Below are 20,160 nucleotides of genomic sequence, written 5' to 3'. Positions count from 1 at the left end.
CTTTTTTTTTTTTTTTTTTTTTTTTGAGACGGAGTTTTGCTCTTGTTACCCAGGCTGGAGTGCAATGGCGCGATCTCGGCTCACTGCAACCTCCGCCTCCTGGGTTCAGGCAATTCTCCTGCCTCAGCCTCCTGAGTAGCTGGGATTACAGGCACGTGCCACCATGCCCAGCTAATTTTTTTGAAGTTTTTTTTTAGTAGAGACGGGGTTTCACCATGTTGACCAGGATGGTCTCGATCTCTTGACCTCGTGATCCACCCGCCTTGGCCTCCCAAAGTGCTGGGATTACAGGCTTGAGCCACCGTGCCAGGCCTCACTTTAGAGTGAGGCCTCACATACCTTCTTTAGATATATGGTGAGCCTTCAATTTTGCTTCACAGCTTTTTCCTACTGCTGACTTGAATATTCAGCTTTCTGCAGTCTAAGTGATTTGCTATTTCCAGCTCCCGAATTCTGTTGCTCTCATTTCTCCCTTATCATCCGTCATAATCCCATTTGTTCTTTTCACAACAATCATCATCTTTAATTATTTTATTATTTATCTCTGCCACTAGACCATGAGCTCACTGAGGAAAGACCAGTTCTTACTTATTCTTCATGCCGATCATAGCACTGAACTATGGCGCAGAGGGTAGGAATGTAGGCTCAGGAGTCTGGGTTCAAATCCCAGCTCTACCACTTAGTAAGTACATAGCCTTGGATAAATAATCTCTCTGTGCATCTCACTCTTCATCAGCAAGAGTAGGATAATAATAAGCATTTCTCCAAGAGCTGTTTGAATGATTTAGTAATTCAAATAAAGGGCTTAGTACTTATCTGATACTTGATAAGCAACCAGTAAATGCAAAGTAAGGCAGGTACAAGATAGGGCCAGCGCAGTGGCTCACACCTGTAATCCCAGCACTTTGGAAGGCCAAGGCAAGCGAATCACTTGAGGCCAGGAATCTGAGTCCAGCCTGGCCAACATGGTGAAACCCCCTCTCTATTAGAAATACAAAAATTAGCTGGGTGTGGTGGCACACACCTGTAATCCCAGCTACTTGAGAGGCTACTTGAGAATTACTTGAACATCGGAGGCAGAGATTTCAGTGAGCCGATATCACGCCACTGCACTGCAGCATGGGCGACAGGGCGAGACTCTGTCTCAAAACAAACAAACAAAATGCAAAGTAAGGCAGGTGCAAGATAAACAAAAATCAATAAGTGAAAAGAAAGAATAAGTATCCTAACACATATGGTTTAAAAATATGGCTGCTATATGTATTTCATACTTAGATGAATTTTGTGCATATACTTCTATCCCCTTTGATTAGATTAATAATGTTAGGGTCTTCTGTGACTTTTTTCTCCAACAGGATATCTATCACAAGGGTTACTGCTGACATCTCACTTGCCAAACGCTCAGTATTAAACAACCCCAGTAAGCACGCGATAATAGAAAGATCCAACACAAGGTCAAGCTTAGGTAAGTCTGTGCAGTGAGCTTAAACTTTTTAAACAGTCCTCTCCTGAAGCTGATGATGAGAAGACCTAGCAAGATGGTAATTCCACGTGTCACAAAGTATTGAAAAACAGACGTGTGTTGCCAGTCGCTATTGCTGTGGTCTTAATAATTTCATGGTGTGGAAGGATTTGTTATGATAGTTTCAAGGTAAGAATCCCACAAGCTGTCAGCATTAATGTTTTGGTTCTCGTTTGTTTTCACTAATGTGAGCTCTGGTGCCTGCAGACTCTAAGATCTCCTGGCTTTGCATCAGTGTTACCATGAGCAAGTTTATTAACCTTTTGAAGGTTCCATTTCTTCATCTTAAAAAGGAAATAAAGTAACTACCTTACAGAGTTATTGCAAAGATTAACCATAATACATGCTCTGTAAATGATAGCCATTATTATTGTAAATATTCCTTAATTCCCAGTGCATATTAATAATGAAATCATACTCAGCAGAATGTAATTTGTGAGTGCGGAATCGGTAAAGGATAAAGTGAATCCCTGGCTATTTTTATTGATATCGATATGTTTATCTGTAAAAACAGCATAGGGAGTTATTGTGTTTATAAGGCGGTATGTGGATATTGCATATTAACGTGTACCGAATTGATCAAATTGAGACCCTTCAGCTGTTATTTAATCTTTTTCGCACATGCTTAGAGTTTAGGTTAATCACTGCTACACATGTTGCTTACTGGATTGTTAGGTTTCTGTTTTTATAAAGTAAACTTTCTGAGAGTTGTGTCAGATCTTTTCACTATATATATATATATATATATATGTATATATATATATATATATAATTCCACTTTAGGTTCTGGGGTACATGCGCAGAACATGCAGGATTGTTGCATAGGTACCTACATGGCAATGTGGTTTGCTGCCTCCATCCCCCCATCACCTATATCTGGCATTTCTCCCCATGTTATCCCTCCCCAACCTCCCTACCCCCGCTGTCCCTCCCCTAGGCCCCCTGACAGACCCCAGTGTGTGATGCTCCCCTCCCTGTGTCTATGTGTTCTCACTGTTCAACACCTGCCTATGAGTGAGAACATGTGGTGCTTGATTTTCTGTTCTTGTGTCAGTATGCTGAGAATGATGGTTTCCAGATTCATCCATGTCCCTACAGATAACATAAACTCATCGTTTTTTAATGGCTGCATAGTATTTTTATTCTGTTTATATGTTAGATATACAAATCCTCGGAGGCTGGTTTCTAACGTAGAAGTTCTTCATTTACTCTGAAGCATGATTATATAAATAAAAGAAAAACTGTTACAAATAATAAACTTTATCTGTTAGCAATGAGCAAGATACATTATAGAACTCCTCACCTAACAACGCTTCATTGACAAAGCTTCAGTAACAGGTTTAGAAATATATTCAAGGAAAAAAATGTGATCACGTGTTTTGCTTATAGCAATTCCTTTTTATGTCCTTATCATCTGTCACAGTTAAAATTCTTTCCACACATCATCTGATGCTCACAAGCATTACTTTTTATTTTTATGTTTTTGAGAGAGGGTTTCACTCTGTCACCCAGGCTGGATTACAGTGGTGTGAATCATGCCTCACTGCACCTCGACCTCTTGGTCTCAATCAGTCCTCCCATCTCAGCCTCCTGAGTAGCTGGGACTACAGGCACATGCCACTACCCTGAGCTAATTTTTTGTAGAGATAGGGTCTCGCTATGTTGCCCAGTCTGGTCTCAAACTACCATGTTCAAGCAATCCTCTTGCTCTGGCCTCCCAAAGTGCTGGGACTACAGGCATGAGCATTGCATCTGGCCAAAAATTATTATAGAATGCTCATTTCATAGATTGAACTGATTAACAAAGTCAAGTGATTTTTTAGACTCATCAGTGGAATTAATTACATAACAGATTTCCCTGGATCGACAAGATTTTTTTTGCAACTACTGATTATACATTGTTTTTAAATAAATCTTCCAGTGTATGTGTTTCATTGAGCATATACTAGATACCAAATATCAAGGTAGCAGGTGGATTTTTAACTGTGCAGGGGTGGGTTAGCACTCCCAACCCCTGCATTGTCAACTGTAGAGTCACAGAAAGTCTACCCATATGACCACCTTTAACATAATTACCTCTTAAAAGGGCCTATCCCCAAGTAGAGTTACATTCTGAAGCATTAGAGGGGTTGGGACTTAAACAAGTGAATTTTGGAAGTTGGAGATAATTTAGCTCATAGCACTCTTTCCTTGAGTGCCTTCTGTGTGCCATGGAGCCTTTGCATCTTCTGTTCCCTCCTCTTAAATTACACTTCTCTCTCGTGTCATAGCACCTGCGACTCCTGGTGTAACTTAAAACTTAGCATTTTACATTTATTTAAGTGAGTGCCTTATTGTCTGTAAACTCTGTGAGTTTTAGGATTGAATCTCTTGCTTCATCGGTCTCCTTGGTACCTACCATAGTGACTGGCATATAGTAGACACTTGGTAAAATACTTACAGGATAAATGGGCGGTCACACCTTGACTCTGCCTTCCACCTTCCCCTACCACTCTGGGGTTTGTGACCTATGTTTATGCAATCTCAGAAACTGGCTTTGGACTCAGTATTTGTTACATATTACTGCAAATGACACTACTCAAGGAAAAACAATCTTGGACGGAGTCAGAACACCTGGTTTCTGGTATTTTATACCTTAGCAGGTGCCTGACTACATAGCCTTTCACATCTGGTGATTCTAGGATTTTTTACCATATGGTGATGGGCTTGCACTAGAAACGGCAAATATCTGTATCACTGCACTCCAGGGCAAGAAAGTTATTTTCTCTTGTTGTACACTTTTAAGTTGTATTTTTACAGACAGTAAGAATATTTTCAAGTTTTAAGGAAAGAGGTATTATTGCTAGTATGTTGCCCCAGAAGAGGATAAAATGTTATTATAGTATCAACACTAAAATCCTTGCTTTTATTGAAGTCAGTTTTCTTGTCCTTTAAAAGCATTTCTGTGTCATATTTTTCTGTCTGCACAATAGCTGGGCATTTTAGGAGAGTGGATCACAAGGTCAGGAGATCAAGACCATCCTGGCCAACATGGTGAAACCCCGTCTCTACTAAAATACAAAAAAAAAAAACCTAGGTGGGCATGGTGGTGCACATCTGTAGTCCCAGCTACTCCGGAGGCTGAGGCAGGGCAATAGCTCGAATGCGGGAGGCAGAGGTTGCAGTGAGCCAAGATCACGCCACTGCACTCCATCCAGCTTGGCAAAAGAGCAAGACTCCATCTAAAAAAAAAAAAAAGTGTTGACACTTCAGAGATCTAACTAACATTACATCAATGATTATGTTTAGTATTCATGAGCAGCTGGAAAGTGAGTTGGAGGAGAGGTAAACAACTGGAGTTTGGGTACAGAAGGACCATTAAGAATGATTATTTTAAGCATTAATTATGAGTTGGAAGTTTAGTTAACCCAAGGGTGGGTAGGGGTGAACAGGGGATGTTTATGTTAAAACCACCATTTCTCTTATATACATTTAGGAGAAAGTGTATTTGAAAAATTTACCTCAAATTTAATAGATGAGATCAATTACAACAGTTATTTTATTTTTTTACCAAACCTCTTAGTCTTTTTGGGCTGCTTTAAGAAAATACTTAAGTTACTAGGTAACTTACAAACAACAGAAACATATTGCTCAGAGTTCTGGAGGCTGGGAAGTGCAAGATGAAGGCGCCAGCAGATTTGGTGTCTGGTGACAGCTTGCTTTCTGATTCATAGAGAGCGCCATCTTCCTACATCCTCACATGCTGGAAGAGGCAAGCATGTTCCTTTGGGTCTCTTTTCTAAGGTTACTAATCCCATTCATAAGGGCTCTGCCCACATGACTTAATCACTTCCCAAGGGGCTCCACCTCTTAATATTATCACAATGAGATTAGATTTTAACATGTGATTTTGGGAGGAACATATTTGGAGTGCACTGCACCAAAAGAGGAAGGATGAAGCACACTGAAGGTATAATGTGATAAGATAAAAATGTGCATTAAGCTTTTAGAAAACGTTATGTAAAAGAAAGTATAGAATGCTGTCTCTGGAGTTCACTATGCTAATGTATTATTGTATGGGAGGGAAAAACTAACCCTGGATAATTTGAAGCTTTAAGTACTCACATTTTGGGGGTGGTACAAAACTTCTTTGCACGTATGGATGGCTTCAAATAGGTTCATAAAAGTCCTGCCTTTTTCCTCAGTTGTAATATTGGTCAATCATATTTAAAACATTTATAGTAGCATTATTTCTGCTTTTCAAAATTAGAGAATGCAAATGAACACTATTATGCTCTTAAAATAAAAATATTACTTAAATTAGTAGAAAGTATAGTGATACAGATATTTGCCAGTTTGTAGTTCAAGCCGATCACCAAATGGTAAAAAATCCGAAAACCACATGTGAAAGGCCGTGTAGTGAGGCACCTGCTAAGGTCTGAAATACTAAAAACCAGGTGTTCTGACTCAGTCCAAGATTGTTTTTCCCTGAGTGATGCCATTTGTAGTGATGTTGATTGCATTTACTTAAACATCTACCTTTCCTCAGGAAGAAAGCAAGCAGTTTATGGAGAATAAAGGGCTGATGAGAGCAGGTTTTATAAACAGCCTTGCAAATGACTGTAGAATTTATGAACTAGTTGATCTTTTGACTCTAATTTTTTCCTTTCTTTTGAGCCATCCATTATCAGGGTAGCTTTGCTGATCTTGAAAAATTAGCACAATTCTTGTTATACTAAATTTCTATGATGGCCCAACTAAGGAAGTGTCTCCATTCAAAGGGAGTACTTCACTTCTACATAAATTTGGTTGTAACATGTATTTGTTTTGAAGACATGTTTAAATGACTCTTTTCTATAACAGCCGTTTTTTTGCCATTGTTTATGTATTTTTTAAAAAGCCCTCTTGACTCATTCATTGATACACAGTTGGCACTTTTTGAGTGCCAACTATATATCAAGCACTGTGCTGAGGAGAACCAGAAATAATTTCATATTATGTCAAGCTTTCAGTCATTTCACTGCCTATTGGAAAAATTTTTAATTACATCACGGAAAGAGAGAGAGAGAAGTATTAACAGAGATAGGTACAAAGCCATACTTGACATTTATTAAGTACAGATGCTTCTCAACTTATGATGGGGTTATGTCTCAGTAAAGCCACTGTTAAGTTGAAAATATCATAAGCTGAAATGCATTTAATACACCCAGCCTATAAAACATCATAACTTAGCCTAGCCTACCTTGAAGATGCTCAGAACACTTACAGTAGCCTGCAGTTGGGCAAAGTTATCTAACACCAAGCCCATTTTATAATAAAGTGTAGAGTACCCTATATATTGAATACTAACAGTGAAAAACAATGGTTGTATGGTGCTCAAAGTTCAGTTCTTACTGTTTGTATATTGCTTTCATAGCCTATAAAGTTCAAAAATTGTTAAGTGAAACCATTATAAGTCATGGACTGTCTCTACTTAGTGTCGGCCAAGTACGGTAATTACTGTAATGGAAGCGTTGCGTGTTGATTCATTTAGTCCTCATTTTCATAATACAGATAAGAATACTTAGGTTCTAAGAGGTTCAGTATGTTACCCAGTGACCATACAGCTCAATGATGCGATGACACTTCATTTCTGCCCGTAAGCCACTTTGATGTATGGCACTGGGAACACAGAAGCAGAATTTACTGAGCCTGGGGAAAAGGTGGTTAGAGAAAGCTTTACAGATTCTTTTTGTAAGATAAGGCAGGCACTGGTCAAAATTAAGAGTTTTGTGTGTAGTAATTATGAAAATGGCATTGAAATTACATGTATGGCATTAAATAACTCATACTAGAGCTACCTCCAGGTCTTAGTTAACTCCTGACAACTTAGGTGTCCCTCAACACTAGCCGCAATGAAAGTAACCATCTCCTCTCTGTTATTACGGTATTGTTTGATTACAGAAACCTCCTTCTCAACAAGTTAACTTCTGTTTTTTGTTGTTTCTAACTTAAGTTCATTATCACCCAGGAACTAAAGCTAGTACCCATCAGTTATTTTTCCTGATTCTCTTCCTCCTCCCACCCTCTGATAGGCCCCAGTGTGTGTTGTTCCCTTCTATGTGTCCATGTGTTCTCATCAATTGGCTCCCGCTACAAGTGAGAACACGTGGTATTTGGTTTTCTGTTCTTCCTGTGTTCATTTGCTATGGATAATGGCCTCCAGCTCTTTCCATGTCCCTGCAAAGGATTTGATCTTGTTCTTTTTTATGACTGCATAGTATTCCATGGTGTGTATGTACCACATTTTCTGTATCTTGATTCTACCCCTTTGCTATTGCGAATAGTAATGAAAATACAAACATGCATGTATCTTTATAATAGAATGATTTATAGTCATTTGGGTATATATGCAGTAGTGGGATTGCTGGGTCAAATGGTATTCCTGTCTTTATGCCTTTCAGGGATTGCTACACTGTCTTCTACAATGGTTGAACTAATTTACATTCCCATCAATAGTGTATAAGCATTCCTTTTTCTCCACAACCTCACCAGCATGTTATTTTTTGATTTTTTAATAATAGCCATTCTAACTGGTGGGAGATGGTATCTCATTATGGTTTGATTTGCATTTCTCTAATGATTAATGTTGTGGCTTCTGTTCTTTATCTTAGAGGAAACAATGATTGCTCCTGAAATTTATAGATATTAGAGGTATAAAGCATAGAAAGGCGTTATTCATTTTTCAGTTTAATTCAGTGGGATGTAGGGAGATGAAGAAGGCTTGCCCCATCTTCAAGATGCTGAGCTGCATCCTTTCATTAGCTAGGACAACTAAAGAGAATTAAATTGACTTTCGGTTTCAGAAATGAACATCAGGGAATTTTTTGACATTTCTTTATTAAATTCTGAGCATGATATGTATGTAAGACTACCAGAAAGATCTTTATATATGTATATATATATTAAAACCCGTGTTAATATATTGACCTAATAGAAATAATATCCGTATATGTAATTTTTTAAATGTTATCCAGATTTCATACAGTGAGCATATATTACGGCCAGGTGCAGTGGCTCATGCCTATAATCCCAGCACTTTGGAAGGCTGAGGTGGACAGATCACTTGAGGTCAGGAGTTTGAGACCAGCCTGGCCAGCATAGTGGAACCCTTTTACTACTAAAAATACAAAAAATTAGCTGGGCCTGGTGGTGCATGCCTATAATCCCAGCTACATGGGAGGCTGAGGTGAGAGAATCAGCTGAACCAGGGAGGCAGAGGAGGTTGCAGCGAGCCGAGACTGCACAGACGCATGCCAGCCTGGGAAACAGAGAGAGACTGTGTTTCAAGAAAAAAAAAAAAAACATGTATTAAACTTATAATCAATGAAAATATAGTGCTCAAACCTTTAAATGCAAGGAGTTACCCTGGAGGTGTGAGATGCTGTGACTGTGTAAACACATATTAACAGGTGAAACAAGGATGAAAATCTTTGTGATCTGATTTCTTAATGCTTGCAATAAATATTAATTTAGGTTGGAACTTGAGTGGGCTCAGTGGCGCAACATGATTTTAAAGCTAGTATGTCATGTAGTTTGGGCCCTGATTTTTTACAGATATCCAGGTAAACAAAAGGACTCAAGTCATAACATATTGTGAGGCAGATCACAATAGTGATCAGGGACTCGCCTTTTCTTGAATAATGTACTGGTTTAAATTATCTCTAGGAAGCTTCTGGCACGGATCTAACTACCTAAGAGGTATTAAAAGGTAATTTTAAGTCCACATTTGCTGGCATAAAAGTCTCATGGGATTCAATCTCCATGACTGCAGTGGGAAACACAATCTATGTATTATGCTGTATATGCTGCCTAGTAATAGTAGCTTCTGGCTATTTAAATTATTAAATTTTAAAAATGCAGTGGCTGTTCACACTAGCTTAGTAGCCACAAGTGATTAGCTGCTGCCACACTGGACTACATATAGAGAATATTTCCCTCACTGCAGAAAATTGTGTCAGGCCTGTTTTTGACTCTTCGGAGATCATGGAGCAGTAGATGAACTGAATGTAATTTTCTTGGAGTTCAAGTAGAATTTTAAATGTGTGGTGATAAGTTTCTATAAATTTTATACTATAGATTTCTGTAGTGCTGCCTCTGAAAACTGCCCTTTTACAACATGACTATTAAAGGGAATTCCTTTGGTTGGAAAATATGCGGTGAGTTCCTGGATAAGTTTTTTACTGGTGCCAATCATGTCTTTCTTATGTTGTATTTCAGCTTGTTAATAAACATATCTAGACAGCATACAGGTGACATGTAAACATAGTTCAGCCCATGCACTGAAAGGAAAACTTGTAACGGTTGCTAGGGCAAAGTGGTCTGCAATGAACACACGAAGATATTTCAGATATTTCACGGTTCTTACAATAGTTTTATGAAATTTTATAGAGTGGAAGCACAAAGAATGTCAGCAGAGAGCACCAAAAATTTCCATAATCCAAGTATTATACTAAAAGTAAATTCTGTAGCTGTCTGAGAGAAAAATTCCTTAAATCCTAATGTGTGGAAAAAGAGCCCTTTCCAAAAGGATAAATTATTGTTGTAATTTTTTATCAATTCTATTGCCTATAAGCATTAACATGGCTGACCTAGTCACCTTTCTGTGGAAGAAATAAGATACCATTTTACTTTATCTTAAAAATACTGCACTTTAAACTGTTTCACCTTTTACAGCGGAAGTTCAGAGTGAAATTGAAAGGATTTTTGAACTTGCAAGAACATTGCAATTAGTGGTCCTTGATGCAGATACGATTAATCATCCAGCTCAACTTAGTAAAACTTCCTTGGCCCCTATTATCGTTTATGTAAAGATTTCTTCTCCTAAGGTAAGTAGGATTGCTACTGTTTGCTCTATAATCAAACTTCACTAAAATGTATTTTATGTTCTGTTGTCTATAATAAGGCTATTGTGATAGCCTTTATCATGTATATAGAATCTGAAGAGACATGGTAGTCAAGAATTTCTAAATTGATATAAACAAGGCATGGTTAGTTTCATGGCTTAGAACAGCCATTCTCAAAGTGTGGCCCATGGATCCCTGGAGGGTCTTGAGACACTTTTAGACTATCCATTTAGTCAAATGGACATGATACTACTAATACATTATTTGCCATGTTCACTGTTTTGACATATGCTTGGCTCATGCAAAAGCAATGGTGGGTAAAACTGCTGGCGTTTGAGCATGAATCAAGGCTGTGGTATCAAAGTACCAGCAGTTACTGTATTCATTACCACCATGCTTTCACAGTTCCATGAGGAAAAAGCCATTTTCACTTAAGAATGTCCTTATGAAGTAGTAAAGTGTATTACTTTTATTGAATCTTGACTTTTAATATTCAGTGTAATAAAGTACACACAAAGCTCTTGTTGCATACCAACAAATGTCAGAAGGAAAAGCGCTGGTGAACTAAACTAGCCATGTTTTTCATAGAATTTTGATCTCAAACAACAACTGACAGGCAATGCTTATTCAGACTTGGGTATAGCAGATTTTTCTCGGACAAAGCAAACCTGTCACTTCAAGAAGAACAGCACATGTTGCCAATGATAAAACTCAAGCTTTCTGACAACAATCAGAATTTTAGAAAACCTGTATGTACCTCTGAGAACTTGGAAGCTTCCCAATAATTATTTCTTTGATGAGACCAAGGATAGTACAGTGTTTCAGTACTGTATAATGAAATATGTCAACATTTGGAAGATCTGAAGTCAGTGAACCATTACTGTCTGTATGATCAATGAATAATGTTAATTTCAAGACAGACCAGGTGAATGTCATGGAGTAAGAAAATTTCACTGAGCAACTGGTCTTTAAGGAACTATCATTTGTTGAGTTTTGGTATAGTATCAAAGATGACTATCTGAAAAGGCTACTAAATTGTTTCTCCTTTTCTCAATTAAAAATCTGTAGGAGGTTGGGTTTTCTTCACATATTTCAACCAAAGCAAAACATTGCAGCAGGTTGACTGTAGAAGCTTGGGAGATTTCAATTGTCTTCTATGAAGCCAGCCATTAGATTTGTCAAAAATGTAGCTATTTTTATAAAAAAAATTTAATAGTTTTCCATTTTAGCTAATTTAAAGAGGTTGTAAGACAAAACATTTGCGATCTGCAACCTTAGAAAAAAGAATGTGAGTGCTTCAAGCTTGCAACTGTGATTTATGTTAATTTTGCAGATACTCTCATAGCTCAATCTATTACAAGCCCCTTGGGTATATATACAAAGGCCCCAGAGAAAGAAGTCAATAATGTACCTTGTAGTTTACCTGCGTGTACTTATTACTCTGTTAAAAACTCATTATCTTTTACAGGTTTTACAAAGGTTAATAAAATCTCGAGGGAAATCTCAAGCTAAACACCTCAACGTCCAGATGGTAGCAGCTGATAAACTGGCTCAGTGTCCTCCAGTAAGTTATCTCTACATACAGCATAATCCAGTTACTGAGATCAGACCTGGCTTTTTTTTTTTTTTAAGGCAGGGTCTTGCTCTGTTGCCCATGTTGGGAGTAGAGTGCTGTGATCACAGCTCACTGCAGCCCTGAGCTCCTGGGCTCAAGTGACTGTTTTGCATCAGTCTTCCAAGTAGCTGAAACTATAGGTGCACGCCCCCATGGTCGGATAACTTTTTTTTTTTTCCTGTAGAGATGGGGTCTTGCTATGTTGCCCAGGCTGGTCTAGAACTGCTGGGCTGAAGCCATCCTCCTGTCTTGGCCTTCCAAGGATTACAGGCATGAGCCACCATGCCTGGCCAGACTGGCATTGTATTATTTTTAAAAAACAGTGTCAAACACCTGTCAGAGAAGAGAATCCTCATCACTTAAAGTGGTATTCATTCCAAAGTTAACCCTCCTCCCTCATTCCATGACCATGTGTTTTGAGCACAAACAATCCAAATGATGATCTTAGCTTACAAAAAGCTACAGTACATCCTGTAGTAACTTCACTTTTGTTAATACCTAACATAAGATCATGGTTCCAAAAATTTGGCTTGTATGATAAGTCTATATGAAGTTGGTATATTACTCAGTTCCGATCATAGGGAGCAAGGTATCTGCTCTTAATAACTGAGACATCAATTTCTAAGCAATGAGTTACCTAGATTCTTTCTTACAGTCTATGCTTTACATACAATGCCTTGGGGCTACAGAGCTTTCCTAGGTTTACTTTTGGAGGTTGGGTCTTGTTCTGTTGCTTAGGCTGGAGTGTAGTGGCGGCCTCTCAGCTCACTGCTGCAACCTCTGCCTACCGGGCTCAAGGAATCCTCCCACCTTGGCCCTCCAAGAAGCTGGGACTTCAGGTGCATGCCACCACGCCCCATTAACTTTTGTATTTTTAGCAGAGACAGGGTTTCGCCATGTTGCCCAGGCTGGTCTCAAACTCCTGACCTCAAGCGATCTGCCCATCTCAGCCTCCCAGAGGGCTGGGATTACAGGCATTAGCCATTGCGCTGGGCTTTCCCCCAGCCCCACTTGGTAAGCGCAGCTATTTCAGAGGCTATAAATATTTGATTGCTTAATATGTTAAAATTTGTGATGAATTCTAAAAAATCTTTTGAAAAGCGACACATTTTTTTTTCTAGTGAACTAATTTGAATTTGGACAATGTCAGATTATCAATGGTTTCAGCTACTTCTGCTCAATTTCACATCCTAATCTTATTAATTTCTAAATTCATATTTCATAATCTTGGGCTGGGCATAGTGGCTTATACCTGTAATCCCAGCACTGGGAGGCTGAGGCGGGCGAATCACTTGAGGCCAGGAGTTCAACACCAGCTTAGCCAACATGGCAAAACCCCCATCTCTACTAAAAATACAAAAATTAGCTGGGCATGGTGGGAGGCACTTGTAACCCTAGCTATCTAGAGGGTGACACACAAAAATTGCTTGAACCTGGAGGCTGAGGTTGCAGTGAGCCAAGATCAGGCCACTGCACTCCAGCCTGGGCAACAAAGGGAGACACCATCTCAAATAAAGATTTCATGATCTTGATGTCAAGAGTAGGCTTCTTCCTATTCTGCTCACGTCTTTTTTCACTGAGGATAGACAAATGTCCTTTACAACTGTTACCATTCTGGCCATTATTAAGCATTCATTCAGTGCCCTAAACAATGATTTGAGGTAGTCAGCCACTTGCTGACTAAATAAAAAGGAGACAGTAGGAGCCAGTGCAAAGGGGTGCAGCTCATGAGCCCCTCCCTCTTCTTATAGAGGTGGGAATGGGGTAAAAACTGGGCTGGCGTCAATGTAGTCTGGAATGTCTGCCTCTGCAGGAGTTGTTCGATGTCATCTTGGATGAGAACCAGCTTGAGGATGCCTGTGAGCACCTTGCCGACTATCTGGAGGCCTACTGGAAGGCCACCCATCCTCCCAGCAGCAGCCTCCCCAACCCTCTCCTTAGCCGTACATTAGCCACTTCAAGTCTGCCTCTTAGCCCCACCCTAGCCTCTAATTCACAGGTAAGGGGAGTTTTCATGTATTCCATACATACAGTCTTCATAGAAAACAAGGTTGTCTATGGTGACACCTCTAGGATCCAAGCCCAGTAGCCTGCTTGGGGCTTGTTGCTGTGTACCTGTAAGAAGCGCACCATTGACAGAATATACTGGGAACATACACAGACTATAGAAACATTCTAAACAGCAGCATAAACTGTGGAAGTGGATTACCTAGATTCAAATCCTGGCTCCACCTCTTACCAGTTCTGGGGTGGATAACCTTAGGCAAGTTTCTTAACTTGCTTAAGAAACTGTTGAAGAAACTGTTTGAAACTGTTTTATTGCCTCAGGAATAATAATGGCAACCTGTCCATGATGCTGCTGGAATTACTAATCTCAAAGGGCTGTTGTGTTAATAAGTTATTATATGTGAAGGATCAAGAACAGTGCCTGTCCCATATTGTATCTTGTAAGCATTTTCCATTTTTAATATTCCTGACATATAGTCAAGCAGAGGTAGTTAAGTTTATACCCCTGTGTATTTGAACCACAGGAGAACATGTAAAAGAAGAACACTTTCCCTGCTTATTTTTAAAAGAAAAAGGTTATCATGAGCACTGTTCTAGGCACTTACAAAGTCCAATTTAATATATTATAAGCCTTATAAATGCTACTGGATGTTACCAAAGGGATTAAGCTAGGTTAGACTTCATTGCAGCTTTTCAGATGCTTAAAAAGGACTCTGCAACATGTTCTGTACACACTGACCTTGGTTAACACTCCGTGTGCTCCTTTGGCTGCCAGGGTTCTCAAGGTGATCAAAGGACTGATCGCTCCGCTCCTATCCGTTCTGCTTCCCAAGCTGAAGAAGAACCTGGCATGGAACCAGTCAAGAAATCCCAGCACCGTTCTTCCTCCTCAGCCCCACACCACAACCATCGCAGTGGGACAAGTCGTGGCCTCTCCAGGCAAGAGACATTTGACTCAGAAACCCAGGAGAGTCGAGACTCAGCCTATGTGGAGCCAAAGGAAGATTATTCCCATGACCACATGGACCACTATGCCTCCCACCGTGACCACAACCACAGAGATGAGACCCATGGGAGCAGTGACCACAGACACAGGGAGTCTCGGCACCGTTGCCGGGACGTGGATCGAGAGCAGGACCACAACGAGTGCAACAAACAGCGCAGCCGTCACAAATCCAAGGATCGCTACTGTGAAAAGGATGGAGAAGTGATATCCAGAAAACGGAACGAGGCTGGGGAGTGGAACAGGGATGTTTACATCCGCCAGTGACTTTTGCCCTCTTGTGTGTGTGTGTGTGTGTGTGTTTTTTTTTTTTTTTTTAAGTCTTTGGGGTCTACATTGCAATCATACGTGATCTGTCTTTAATATTTTGTATTGCTGTTGCTTGAATAGCAATAGCATGTATAGAGTATTAAGACACATTTTTTCTTTTTAAGTGCTACATAAATTGGCCTGGTATGGCTGCAGTTCTCCAGTTGTATACTGGACTCTTCAAAAACTGTTTTGGGTAGCTGCCACTTGAACAAAATCTGTTGCCACCCAGGTGATGTTAGTGTTCTAAGAAATCTAGCTGATGTATCCAACAAGCCAGAATCAGCATAGATAAAAAGTGGAATTTCTCGTTTATCCAGATTTTTAATATGCAGGCACCTGATTTGCATATTCATTCATGGACCACTGTTTCTTGCTTGTACCTCTGGCTGACTAAATTTGGGAACAGATTCAGTCTTGCCTTACACAAAGGGGATCATAAAGTTAGAATCTATTTTCTATGTACTAGTACTGTGTACTGTATAGACAGTTTGTAAATGTTATTTCTGCAAACACCTTCTTATATATAATATATATATATATATCAGTTTGATCACACTATTTTAGAGTCTTAATGCCAAGTCAGCAGATTTGCTTTATGAATTACAGGGCCTAGAAATGCCCACATTCAGGAAATTTGTAATAACATTGTCTAGACACCTATCCTCATTCTAGTAGAGTCTGTACATACTGTAAATATGTGTGATTGCTTGAATTGAAAAGGTTTGAATTCTGAATGTCGTACCATCCTTCTAAGTTTGTAATTTTCACCATAAATTATGGTAAATATAAAACTCCAGAGGTGGTTGTCCTCCCTGCAGTTCACACTGATTGTGACACATTCTTAGTAGCTAGTGTCTGTCCTAGTCACTGCACTGGAGTCTATGAGCCGGAACTCGCTATATGCACGTGTGTGTGTCCATATGTAAGAGTGTGCACGAGTGACTGAATGGCTGAGATAAATTGGAATGCTGAAGACTAGTGAAGAAACTAGAGACTGATATCGAGCATTCTGCCCACCTGGCTCTGTATTTACTTGTGCTATATGTGGCTTTAATAACCCATTGAGCAGTCAGGGAATGTGAGTAAGCTTGCTGCCAAAGGTAACTAGGAAAGCATTCATCTGCTGCCTCCTTGTTTTTGCTCCTAGAGAGTAAAAATACAGGCAATTTTACTGTGAGTGTTTCACTGGAAATGTATAATCTTTGTGTGTTAGAGTATTTGTTTGAGTAAGAAACGTTTACACAGCTTGTGGAATTATTTCGTGGGAAAATAAATTTTTATAACTTCTCCCACTTCATTTTCTAACCTTGCCTACTATTCCTGTTGTTTACCTCCCAGTCACCTATCATCACTCCTCCCCACCACCAACTCCAGCAGGTTCACTGTCTGTCAGAGCCCAGAAGTGCTTCTTATAACCAAAGTTTCTGTTCTTCAGAAGTAATCAGGGCAAAATGGGGTGACTTAAAGTGAATAAAATGTTAGTATTATCCTACATAAGACATCTACTCTGAAGAGGAACCCTGAAGACCTTATCTCCATGCCTCAACTACAGTGCTGTAAGATGCTTACAATGTCATCATGTTTAAGGCTAAGACCGTTTCTGTGTCTCAAGTGTGTATTTTGTCCAATTATAACTGGATAAGACAGTATTAAGAGTGCAAGTACCTGGCACTTGAAGTTTGTCCCTGGAAAATGCCTGTCTAAAATTATCTAATTTCACATCTGCACATTACCTTATGTAACAAAATAATCAGCCAGGTGTGGTGGACCATACCTGTAATCCCAACACTTTGGGAGGCCAAGACAGGTGGATCACCTGAGGTCAAGCATTCAAGACCAGCCTGGCCAACGTGATGAAACCCCATGTCTACTAAAAATACAACAAATTAGCAGGGTGTAGTAGGCTGCACACCTATAATCCCAGCTACACGGGAGGCTAAGGCAGGAGAATCACCTGAACCCAGGAGGCAGAGGCTGTAGTAAGCCAAGATCATGCCACTGTACTCCAGCCTGGGTGACAGAATGAGACTCCATCTCAAAACAAAAACCAACTATTTAACAAAATAATAGTTATAAAATAATCTTTGTTTTGCTCCCTTGATTACTCCAAGTTCTTGCCAAATATGCCTACATTTTTATAAGTAAAACCATTTTACATTTAACTCCTTATTTCCCTTACCCCCAAGAAAACTCAGTATTAAAAATGATTAAGGGGGGTGGTAGAGTGTACCTGTAGACTCAGCTACTTGGGAGGCTGAGGCAGGAGGATCACTTGAGCCCAGGAGGTAGAGGCTGCAGTGAGCCGTGATTATACCACTGCACTCCAGGCTGGTGACAACCTGGTGTCTGAAAAAGAAAATAAAAATTAGTTACATATATGTTTTATCAGCTTATATATAAAAAATTTCCCTCAATTTGTTAATTAGCTCTATACTGTTTACATGAATTTATTTATTGAATATAAAAACAGTCTTAATAAACTTGACAATTCTTACACTGGTAGGAGACCATATTCTAATTAAAATTGCTTTTATATTTCTGATAAAACTTTTGTCATGGTAAGATATTCACAATTACTAGTTCAATCCTTTACTATTTCATCCCAATTGATTTCAGAATAAATTCTTGAAACATAGCTGGTATTTATCATACTTGCTGCTATCATTAATCCCTTTCAAAGAGTAGTGGTGAGAGTTTCCATCTTTTTTATTTTGTACCTGGATTCTTAGCTTGCACTTTACTGTGGAACCTATTAGTGCAAATCAGAATATTTCTCAAAAAACTAGCTTGAAGGATTTGACATAACAGCATCTATATGTGAAAACTGTTTAGTGGGCATATGTGTAAACTGTGTAGTACGTTTGTAAATGAAAAAATGATCCCAAGGGCAATGGGATATTTACTGACCTGTGGAATGTAAAATTATAAACTCTTCACACAACAAAGGCTTAATCTTAACCTACTCAGTTGTAGAACCATGATTTTTGTAGTCAACCTAGAAAATGCTGGAAATGTATTTAATAGTTCTTTTTTTTGGTCCTACCCATTTCAGTCTTTCCTATGCTCTTTCTCCACTGCTCATTTAAGTTACTGTTACAAAAAGGTGCTGCTAAATGTAGGATGTCTTAGTCACGTTGTATTTTGGGACAATGCCACATTTTTAACATGGTCTGCTATGCATTCCTGTTACAGCAACATTCACTGTCAGCTACACTGAACTGTCTAACAAACCTGGTTTAAAGTAATTCATATAAAACAAATAAAGAGCTGGCTTCTGCACTGTTTATCAGTAGTATTAATTGCCATCTCAGGAATGATTGATGTAGTTGAGACTATATTAAATATTCACTTCCCACCTATGGGGCATCTTTCTTAAGGGCAATGCTAAGCACTTTATGTTCTTTGAGTAATCTTCCTATTACTTCCTATACCGTTTAAAAAAGCGCAAGGTAGATACAATATTTTTTAAAATCTGAGCTGTAGTAGAATAATCTGGGTCCCTGATGGGTTCTGGATCAAGTGTTTAATTTCTGCTACGTTGTACTTTCAACTATGTGTACTTTGCTTCTTTCAACTAAAACATGATGCAGCGTTTTGAAGTAAATGTACTCACTGTTGAACTTAAGAATTTTTTCTGTTTCATAGAAATGTTAATACTAAATGTTAACATACATAGTAATTTTCCTTCACATTTCCCTGATTTTTTCACCTTCTTACTACATTTTTTCCTAGTATTTCTATGTCCCTTAAGATTATGTGATTTTCCATTTGCGTAAGTTTTTGAAAGGTAGAAACCCACTAAAAATTGGCTATGTTTAAGGAACAATTCTGAACAGTGTTCTTTGTCGTGTTTTCATTATGTAAGTATTTTTCTTCTATTTGCTGGCATTGGTTGTATTTTGATATCTGTTGGTATTAATCAAACATCTACATGAGTACAGGTTTGTTGCTACGCTAATTTTCTGCGATTTTCATCGCAGCTTAGCAAATAAGGATTTGCAGCAAGCATGACAGAAAATGATTTTTGTAGAGCTTCTTAAAACACATTTAAAGTTTAAGGAGGTATGCTGAGCCCTGAAAAGATAAGTCACACAGGGCTCTTTAGTGAAATGACATCTACAGGATATAAGGCAGAATGAGGGATGTAAGAGAGACACACGCTTGCTTGCTTGAAGTAATTTTTCTCTCAAACAGTAAGTATCTATTGACTGCTCTGAAGCTGCGATGGAGAGAAAAGGCAGGACAGGGTCTCTGCCTGGAGGATGTTTTTCAAGTGTGGGGGTGAGGCTTCAGCGGCATGGCTAGAATAGTTGAATCAGAGTGTAGTAAGTGCCAGGAGAACATTAGATGTGGGTGCTAGAAGGCAGAGAGAAGGGGAGCAGTACCTATCCAACCTCACGGAAGGGTATTCAAGAAAGACTACTTTAAGGAAGAGGCCATCTAAAGGTCTTACCTGATCCAAGAGACCTTGCAATCCTTATGGATACAATAAATAGTTATGAGAAAGTCCTAAAGAAAACCTGTGAGGGGGGTAAATAACAAACTATTAGGCAATTGTCCACTTCCTATACCCAAGGTCTGATAACTTTTGGGTGATTTGAATAAAAGCTAACAGTATGATGGATTTACCACATGAAACAGCCTTAAAACTATGGCTGCGTACTGAGTATTCTGATTGATCTAAAAAGCCAATAGAAAAGCAAAATCCTAAGGCTGTAGTTAATTTTTTTAAAAACACAGGCTGGGTGCAGCGCCTAACATCTGTAATCCCAGTGCTTTGGAAGGCCAAGTTGGGGGGACTGCTTTAGGCCAGGAGTTCAAGAGCAGCTTGAGTAAA

The 20,160-nt window shown here is 39.1% G+C and overlaps 2 protein-coding genes across 11 annotated transcripts in view; one reads left to right on the top strand and one right to left on the bottom strand.

Moving 5' to 3' along the window:
- CACNB2 (calcium voltage-gated channel auxiliary subunit beta 2) overlaps window positions 1-16,620 on the top strand; it is a 397,329-nt gene extending 380,709 nt beyond the window's left edge. For all 10 annotated transcript variants that reach the window (XM_032243943.1, XM_032243935.1, XM_032243933.1 and 7 more), the window contains 5 exons: window positions 1,356-1,465; window positions 10,217-10,368; window positions 11,855-11,950; window positions 13,815-14,000; window positions 14,784-16,620. In XM_032243943.1, the coding sequence (XP_032099834.1) occupies window positions 1,356-1,465; window positions 10,217-10,368; window positions 11,855-11,950; window positions 13,815-14,000; window positions 14,784-15,278 (1,039 nt within the window). In that variant the 3' untranslated portion in view covers window positions 15,279-16,620. The remainder of the gene's footprint in view (window positions 1-1,355; window positions 1,466-10,216; window positions 10,369-11,854; window positions 11,951-13,814; window positions 14,001-14,783) is intronic.
- A 1,740-nt stretch (window positions 16,621-18,360) lies between these two features.
- The window catches only part of NSUN6 (NOP2/Sun RNA methyltransferase 6), a 60,892-nt gene continuing 59,092 nt past the window's right edge, over window positions 18,361-20,160 (bottom strand). The window contains exon 12 of the mRNA XM_032243944.1: window positions 18,361-19,843. The gene's annotated coding sequence lies outside the window, so the exon portion shown is untranslated. The remainder of the gene's footprint in view (window positions 19,844-20,160) is intronic.

Source organism: Sapajus apella, unplaced genomic scaffold (genome assembly GCF_009761245.1).
Source record: "Sapajus apella isolate SASKATOON/1434 unplaced genomic scaffold, GSC_monkey_1.0 scaffold53, whole genome shotgun sequence".
In the NCBI taxonomy this organism is placed as follows: domain Eukaryota; kingdom Metazoa; phylum Chordata; class Mammalia; order Primates; family Cebidae; genus Sapajus; species Sapajus apella.
The sequence above is the reverse complement of the archived record's forward strand: the minus strand, read 5'-3'. Positions and strand labels throughout refer to the sequence as shown.